Source organism: Atta cephalotes (assembly GCF_000143395.1).
Source record: "Atta cephalotes unplaced genomic scaffold scaffold00014, whole genome shotgun sequence".
NCBI lineage: Eukaryota > Metazoa > Arthropoda > Insecta > Hymenoptera > Formicidae > Atta > Atta cephalotes.
This window is the reverse complement of record NW_012130078.1, coordinates 2777241-2786811: the sequence shown is the minus strand read 5'-3', so window position 1 is coordinate 2786811 and position 9571 is coordinate 2777241. Positions and strand designations below refer to the sequence as shown.

The window sequence follows — 9571 nt, the reverse complement described above, 5'->3', positions numbered from 1 at the left end:
ATATATATACACACATATATATAGATATAAAATAATTTTTCATGAAGATTAATAAAATTAATAAAACATGTTCCAGATCAAAGAAACAAAAGTAAATAATATAATTGATCCCACATACTTTTCTGATGTTGATATCTTCGACTTCGGATCATTATTGGTGTATCAAAAGGATAAAAGGTTTGATTTGATGCATTATATAATGGAAAGTGTATCAAAACTGTAAAACATGTGCTCATAGAACACTTTTGATACATCAAAAATTATCTTAAATTATTGAGCCTTATATTTGAAATCTTTGTTCACCAAATTATAAGCATATATGAGATATTCAATTCACCAAAACTCAATTTCTTATTTAATCATTATGGGGTCCTTTATTATAAATTAATTACAAATTTATTATAAATTCGTTATAAATGTGTAATTTACAAACAGTGCTCATCGTCGTGAAGCAAAATTTAAATTCTGCAATGTATCCAAAGTTGACGCAGAAGTATTCTTCACTCTCCAAGAAAATAATCCAGATATTTTCATTATAGAACAAGAGAAACTTTATATTCAGGTATTTTTTATTATTTCGTTTAAAATATATTTATTATCTACTAAAAACATGCATTTTTAAATTATTTTCTGTTATTTAATTGTATAGGCTGGACAGTGTGAATTGCTAAAAATATCAGCAGGTGTTACAAAGCTTGGTTCATTTACTGATAAGTTATACATATGTATTACAAATAATCCGCATATTGAGAGTATCGAGGTAATTAGATAAAAAAAATAAAAACCAGAATATTGATACACATACACACTTTTTATTTATAAAAAATATGTGTAGAGATTATTACACCTGAAATGTTTTAGCTTCAATGTAATGGTTCAAAATTGGACATAGAATTAGAGGATAAACAGTTATCTTTTGGTCACGTACTCTTGTATAGAAAAAACTGTCTTACTTCCTGTATCCAAAATAGATCTCCAATCGAAATATTCTGGCAATTGGAATCTAATGAACCATTAGATCCTCAAATCTCAATTATACCGACTAAAGGAATTATCAAGACTTACAGTGATAAAACAGTTGAATTTTGTTATCACGCCAACAAAGTAAAAAATTAAATTAAATTTATATTAAATAATATTAAGATCTATTATTAAAAATATTAATATTTAAATTTTATTTGCTTAAATTTAAAAATTTAATAATTCTTTAATTTTTTCAATATAAATTTCTTGAAAATCTGTTATTTTAATTTGGTATTTTTAAAAATAGCTCAAATTAGATTTTCGATTTAGATCGGAATGATCGAAGAAAACTTGACTTTCAAAGTTTTCTTTCACGAAGATGACACGGAAACACCTATCTTTATAGAAACTATTACTTTATTTGGCGAAACGTATGACGTTGCTGTTGACATTAATTATGCAAATCCAATTGATTTAAAATGCGTGAAGGTTGGTTTTCCTACGAGCGCAAATTTTACAATAAACAATCGAGGAAATCATGAAGTTAAATATGCGTAAGTTGAAAAGTGTATCTAGCAAATTCTTATATTCATTGCATCGAGATACTGAAATTGTAAACAATATTATCGTTTTTATACATTACAAAATGTTTTTTTATTATTTCTTTTAAAGTATATTTATATTTATAGTCAATATTTGTGTGATAACACAAACTAAAGAAAGCCTTAAATGGTCTAACTGGATTTTAAATGCTTGTATGATTGTGTAAATTTATGTATATTTGGCTAACAATTTAACTCGTGATATTATTACGGTAGTTTAGTAAAGTTAGTGTTTTCAAGATCAAAAATCATTTCGGCGCGTGTTTCTGGGGACTACATACATAGTATATAAATTCATAAGAATCATACAAGCATTTAAGATCCAGCTAAACAGTTAAGACTTTGATTTCTATAGTTTGTATATTTATAGTATAATTTATATTAATTATTAATTATATATGCTATACCAACTAAGTTAATAATTATAATTAGCATACTTTTGGAAAAGCAAAACAAACTAGCCAAAATCGTGCCAAATTTATCACTAAAATTAAACGAGGATATAGAAATTAATCCTGCTTCTGGTTCCATTCAACCAAAAAAAGAAGTTATTGTACAAGTATGTTATTTGATGAACTTTTTTTTGATGATTTCTTGCATTACATTACTAAAAATTAAAATAAGCTAATTATTTTTACTTTTATAATATATACAGATGTATAAGCTTAAATCCGCTGTTTTTTAGTCAGAAAAACACATTTTTTTTCCTAGGAAGCAAAAACAAATTTATTCAAAATATTTGCCCTCGTTAACTATACATTTTTCCCATCTTTCGGGCAATTTGTATATACTACGCCAAAAAAAATTCCTCATCTTTCGAGGCAAATCATTCATCAAGCCATTTTCGGACATCTTCGTAAGAAGCTCAGCAAGCGCGTGGCCCATCGACGAAAACAGGTGATAGTCAAAAGGTGCCAGGTCTGGTGAGTAAGCAGGATGGGGTAACACTTCCCAGTTGAGTGTCTCCAAGTAGTTTTGGACCATTGTTGACGTGTGCAATGATGCGTTGTCGTGGAGGAAAATCAGCTTGTCATGCCTTTTCCGATAATGCAGCTTTTTTTCACGCAGAGCACGATGCAATTTGATCAGTTGTTAGTGGTAGCGGTAAGCATTAACAGTTTCACCAGGTTTTAACAGCTCGTAGTAGATCACTCTCCTCGTAGTAGATCTCACCAAACGTATAGCATCGTCTTCCGTCCGAAGCGACGTTGGTCTTGAGGAAGATGTTGATGGTTGAGCGGGATCAATCCAAGATTTCTTGCGTTTAAGATTCTGAAAATAGATCCACTTTTCATCGCCTGTCACAATCCGATGCAGGAATGATTTTCTTTTTTGTCTGGCAAGCAGAATTTGGCATGTGTTTTGGCGTCGCTTCATCTGCCTATCGTTCAGTTCATGCGGCACCCATTTTCCGATCTTTTGAATCTTCCCCATGGCATGTAGCCGCATGGAAATGGGCTACTTGAGAAACACCCAATTGCTCGGCAAGCATTTTTTGCGATTGGATATCGTCCTCGTCCAAAAGAGCCTGCAATTGACAGTTCTCAACCTTCTTATTTTCACGCCGATTTTCACGCTTCTTGTCATTCAAGTTAAAATTGTTGTCATTGAACCGGCGAAACCAATCTTTGCACGTTGTTTCCGATAAAGCATTGTCGCCATAGGCCTCCACAAACATTCGATGCGATTCGGCAGCTGATTTCTTCAAATTGAAACAGAAAAGCAAAGCTTCACTTTACATATGCTTTTTTTTTAGCAAAAAACTAGACATGATTACGAAAGAAAAAATGTATGTTGTTGTATGAAATTGCTGATGATGCACTAGTTAATATTGACAGATGTCAAACACATAAGAAAAAGTGTGTTGTGTGCCCAGGGTAGCTTTGTACGCTCTAATGCCACCTATGATCAAACAGCGGATATAAGCTTATACACCTGGTATATTGACTTAATGTTTTACAATAGACAATACAAGCAAATTTAATATATTTTTATATATTAAAAGATGTAAATATGTTAAATCAAAATAAGTTTTAATTAATGAAATTCTATTCAATGACAGGTAACTTTCATACCAAAAAATGAAATTACTTTAAAAAAGTGCCCAATACTCCGATGCCATCTTCTTGATATGAATAAACAAGCTGCTGTAATTGCGGAATTTCCTCTCACAGTTTCCCTAATTGCGTATTACACGAAGTAAAAACTTACTTAAAGAGCTGAAAATTTCTTTAAATTAAGTCATAATTTTGAAACAAAGTTTTCCTTTTATAACTTTTAAAAAATCGAATTATCTATAATTTATAGTAATAAAATACTTTTTTTTGCTTTTTAATAAATATTAATAACATAGTCACAATTACTCGAAGTTATATTCCATTATCTTTTTTAAATACAGGTTTCGCATTTATCCTTACGATGAAATAAATTTTTTCTCGCTCGGTATATGCACGAAAAAAACGCTATATCTTAATGTAGAAAATGTTGGTAAATTCGCTCTTCATTATTCTATTGTAACGCCTATTAAACATCCAGTCATTGCCTATAAGACAGAAATTAAGACAGAAAACGTAATTAAAAAGAATCATGACAAATCGATAGATACGTCAACGAGAAAAAATAAATCTCAAATCAAAAAATCAGATGACAAGTAAATATTTAAAAAATCTTCCCTTTGATTAATAATTTTATGACATATGTAAACATGTATATCAATTTACTTCGAACAAAGTATTTTTTTATTTTTATATATTTAATTAAATTAAATATTCCAAAAAATGATTTTAATATAAACAAAATATTAATTTAATTTAAAAATTTGTAATTATTTTTAGAAATAAACAAGAATTTACCACTATGTTAAAAATTGGTTTCTTTACTGTGACAAAAACCGAAGGAGACCTTCAGCCTGGAGAGATCGATACCGTGGCAATTGAATGTTATCCTGAATTCGTAGGTTCTCAAGAAGAAAACATAATAATTCTCGTTCCTGATAGCGTTCCCGAAGATAGAAATGGCAAATTGATAAAATTATCCGTTAATTCCTGCATACCAAGCGTCAATCTTCAAGATCTCGACACTATATTCCATGAAAATCATATTGTGAATCACATTGAAGACTTTATTTGTTCAAAAGAAGTATTTAATTCCTTCAATAAATCAATATCGTATTCATCTTTTAAATTCAAAATAAAACTAAGAGGCTTATTCTTTTTATCAGATCGGTACACATACCATATTCGCACGTCAAGAGAAATGCCTGTACTTCCGTTACGTCAGTGTGTTTCACACTCATACGGCATACCTTGTACTTTACAATCGAAATGTAATACCTGCCGATGTAAAATTGACCTTAATCACGGATTCATTTACACCGAAAACTATGAGATCTGATACTTTCGTTCTGATACCCGAAAGAGAACGCATTCAACCAATGAGTCACAAGAGATTCGCGATTTCATTCAATCCGACGTTTATAGAGGTAACACTATCTTGTTTTTAAAAACAATAATATAAAATATCTTAAAAATTAAAAATAATTATTACGGACTATCACTGAACGATGTACAACAGTGGAGTTGTAGATTAGGTTGTAACTACATTTTTGATCTATAAAATATAAACAAAATCCAAATTATTACAAACAAAATAATTAACATACTAGAAACTATTACGTTAAATTTATTAATAAACTAATTATATAATTCATAATAATCATTCATAAAAGACTTTTATAAAGTAAGAGTTCTTTTCTTTTATTTTAAATCACTCAAATAAACGAGCATAAACAAATAAAAATAACAAATATAAATCGCCTTCACCCGATGCCTTCCAAGTTTTCTCTTCCTCTAAAGTTTCTTGGCTGTACTACACACACGAAACACGATTAGTTGCAATTATGCATGAATTAATTATAACCTTGCGGACAATTAGAACAATTTGCACGGCATTCCCGAGGTTAAAATTAATTAAAGATCGATCTCTCACATGATTATCGGTGAAACAGATAAAATATCCATTTTGAATAAGAATCATTTACGTTAATTTTTTAAATTTATATTTTAAATTTATATTACATTATGTTAAATATAAATATATATTAACAGTACACAAGCGATAACATCTAGATTTACATTATTTGAAATTATTCTCCAGTGAATTTCATGTCACACTCCACATTCCCCAAATCCAAAAACAATAATAAATATATTTTACATTTAATTTAAAAAATATATAAAGCATGATAAATAAAATAAAATCGAAGTTTTATTTAAAAACCAATTATCATTCGTAAATACACAATAAGATAATTCACAATTTTCATATTGCTTCGATTCCGATTTCTAACGATTCGAACGATTCGAACGAGAAATATTGCAGCAACATTGTAAAAATATTTCATTGCAACATTGCAACATTACAAAAATATTGCAAAATATTACAGCAATATTACAACATAATATATATGCAATATTAAGTTTCGCGCATAGTGGAGGAATACTTGTAGTATTATTGCAGATACACATTGTAATAATGCAGCAACATTGCTATAATATTATAACATTACAATTATTATAATTATTAAGATAATATTTATTATAAGATTGTACTATATAAATTTAAATAAAAAAAATTAGAAGTAGGAGTTAAATGTAACATACAATGAATACAAATAAAATATGATTTCATAATTAATTATATCTTTATATTTTGTAGGTCTTTATATTTTTATATTCCGATATACACTGCCAGTATTGAAAATCTACAGTAACCGTAACGTGAACTATAAATTTTCAGTACTGGCTGTGCATATCGGAAACGTTTAAAATATAAAGACATAATTAATTATGAAGTCATATTTTATTTATATTCATTGTATGTTACATTTAATTTCTACTTCTAATTTTTTATTATACGTTTTATATCTTATTATTGTATCCATTGTGCATTATATTTAATCCTTACTTCTAATTGTTTTATATCTATAAATTAGAGGCACAATTCCTATAAATTATAGACATTAACTACGTTTACACCTTATGTCCGTTTCCACTAATGTAGATTAACTTTAATCTTGATTGAACTTACTCTTCGTCTTTTTCTAACCTTCAGACCTAGAAAAAGACAAAGATAAGTTGAATTGAGATTAAAATTAATTTACATATTGGTAGAAATGGATTTTACATTAATCGGGTTTAATAATATTCATAGTTAGAAATTAACCAGTTATTCCATTTTTCAGAGGAATATAGTTATGAGATTGGTCAGTTTCATAACTACAGATGGTTTGAAATCCGATTAAGTGTGCCATGTAAACGTGATCATTAATTCCTATTCTTCCATTATGTCCAGGTCCTTACTTTATTAGGTTATATACAAATCAATATATACAAGTATAACTCAAAGTGAACTTTCTAGCAGAGGCATAAATCGACAGAGTCATTCTTGTCTTCGTTTCTGCAACATTGTATTGCAATATGCAACATTGAAATGCTGCAATATTGCTACAAGTTTTTGCGTAGTACGGATTTCATACTCAGATTAATGATATCATTATTTGCATACTTTGATAAAAAATTCACATAACAACATAGGTTCATAATCTTTTAAAATAAGTTTACTAATAAACACATGGTCGATCTTGTGTAGAATATAAATAGAAACAGTTAAATCTCACTGGTCAGAATACAAATGGAACATTCAACTGAGTTAGAATGATATTAGTTACAAATGAGAATTATCTGAGAATCGGTATAAATGGAAAGCAACTATTGTGTACAACGATTAAACGACGTCATCAAGATTAAGATTACATTGATTATTTTAAACCAATTATTTTATTTAAAGCTCTATATAATATGCTAAATTTTCACTTGCAATTTATTTTTAAATAAGTGATGCAGAGTAAAATAATTAATATAACATAATTATTGCATCGAGTTACTCTCTAAATTCTTTGAAGTGGAAATTTCACTCTAAAGAATAAAAAGTCAAACTTAAGAAAGAATGGCTCAGTTTTCAATTCTTAAGAGTAAGATTTCATTTTTCAAAGTGATATAGATCACTCTAAAAGTTTTGGAGAGTACTTTTAAATGCTTGATTTCCGACGATCTCTGTTTAATTTTGCTATTTTAATTCGAAAGCAGTAAACAAATTATAGGTAATAAAAGCAGCGAAAAATTTGCACTGAGACAAGAAATTTATTTGACATCAAAGATTATATTAGCAGAATAATTATTATTCTTAAATTGTGAAACAATAATTTATAATTTACCAATCTTTCTTCCACTCTATTTCACTAATTTTTTAAAATAAATCGATGCTGAAAAATCAATTTCTATTTCTCTCTTGACAAATATAAAACTATTACCTCCGTTTAAGAGTTATTAATCACGAAAGCTAAAAGCGCAAAATACCAGTCACGAATTCTAATAATTGGGAAGAATAATCGTATTGAGTGTCTTTCTTTCTTAGCGTCATTTATTTGTAACAAAAACAATTGTGTCTTGAAAAGTATTACGATAATATAGAACGGCTCTCTTCACTACTTACAATAGAGGAAAATTGCCGATATTGACATAAGTCTCTTAAAGCGACATTACCTTATTTCTTATAGAAACTATTGTTTTATTAATAAAAACATAATTTATTTAGTTAAATAAAAAAGTGTAAACGCATAATTCGTATATTTGTGGCTTGTTTCTACACGAAATTAGCGAAATCTTAATAAAAACGAAATCTATAAATGCGAAAATAAAATTCTTATGATTTTCTTTTGCAAATTGCATAATTTAAATAATAGTGACTATATTGTTAATAATATTATATCGTTTTAAAGTATTTATAATGCTTATAATTTCCTAAATCAATTTTATTTATATTAATTTCTTTATATTTTATTTATATCATTTTTTTCTTATATAGAAGTATTTTATATAGAGAATTTCTGTAAAAGAAAAAGAATAGAAATATGTGGTATTACTGCCCACTATCAGTTTTGGAGTCCATTTTGTGTGAAGTCCCTTTCAGACACTCAGTTTTGCTTATCTCAAAAAATAAATTATTGCAAAATTACAAATAATATTATAAAAATTGCTTATATGTATTATCTGATAGAAGACACTTTTTAGTTCCTATTTATGTATTTAAAGTTTTATTTTTATTTTGAAACAAATATTGTCTAAAAACGAAATGATATGTCAGTATCAGCGACTTTCCCTTACTTATATACTCAGACCCAAAATCATTAACAATAAATGAATAACAGCGCTGTGGCCTATATAGCTTTGCATACAATGCGCTAAATAAAAACAAATATCAAGATTGTGGATAAATTAATTATTATTTTGAAGTTTTAATCCTTAAACGCCAGACTATTGAAATGACATAGGGGAGACCGGAGCTAATAAATTCATTTTTCAGTTTCGAATTTTTACAGACGAAATTAAGAGACTTATCAAAAAAATGAAATCACAGTTACTACATACATTTACTATTACCTAATAATATTTTAATAAAGGGAAACTAATAATTAATATGAAAAAAAATGCATTTTTCTATTGCATTCCATCTGATTTAATTAGACCCGGAACCGATAATTCGGCTAAGATTATTAAAATAAAAATTAATATATTTTAAGCTATATTTTTGGCTATATATTAATAAAATTTTTATAAAAATATATTTTAAACACAGACATTCGCTTCGTAAGGCAAAACGTTTTGCTTTTTTTTGCAAAATTTGTTCATTTCGTGCGAAAACACATCGAATAAGTCTAGTTTTCGAGATTGGACATGAGGGAACTTATAACATTTAAACTTATAACATTTACCACTGAGGAAAATCTCTTTAAAAGAATAAAATTTTGAGTACTATAAGAGTTGTCATTAAATGAGTCATATAGTTCCATGCTGTGGTTAGTCTACTATTCCCCCTCCCCCTACACACACACACATACACACACACACACACACACACACACACACACACACACACACACACAACTA

General features: G+C 28.1%; 2 protein-coding genes across 2 annotated transcripts in view; both read left to right on the top strand.

The window, feature by feature from the left end:
- The window catches only part of LOC105617869 (hydrocephalus-inducing protein homolog), a 7257-nt gene extending 6141 nt beyond the window's left edge, over positions 1 to 1116 (top strand). Inside the window, exons 11-14 of the mRNA XM_012199413.1 lie at positions 77 to 177; positions 436 to 562; positions 650 to 760; positions 862 to 1116. Coding sequence (XP_012054803.1) covers positions 77 to 177; positions 436 to 562; positions 650 to 760; positions 862 to 1116 — 594 coding nt within the window. The remainder of the gene's footprint in view (positions 1 to 76; positions 178 to 435; positions 563 to 649; positions 761 to 861) is intronic.
- Positions 1117 to 1299: 183 nt separating this feature from the next.
- The window catches only part of LOC105617868 (hydrocephalus-inducing protein-like), a 45710-nt gene continuing 37438 nt past the window's right edge, over positions 1300 to 9571 (top strand). The window contains exons 1-6 of the mRNA XM_012199411.1: positions 1300 to 1517; positions 1998 to 2124; positions 3628 to 3764; positions 3964 to 4215; positions 4400 to 4703; positions 4786 to 5046. Coding sequence (XP_012054801.1) covers positions 1300 to 1517; positions 1998 to 2124; positions 3628 to 3764; positions 3964 to 4215; positions 4400 to 4703; positions 4786 to 5046 — 1299 coding nt within the window. The remainder of the gene's footprint in view (positions 1518 to 1997; positions 2125 to 3627; positions 3765 to 3963; positions 4216 to 4399; positions 4704 to 4785; positions 5047 to 9571) is intronic.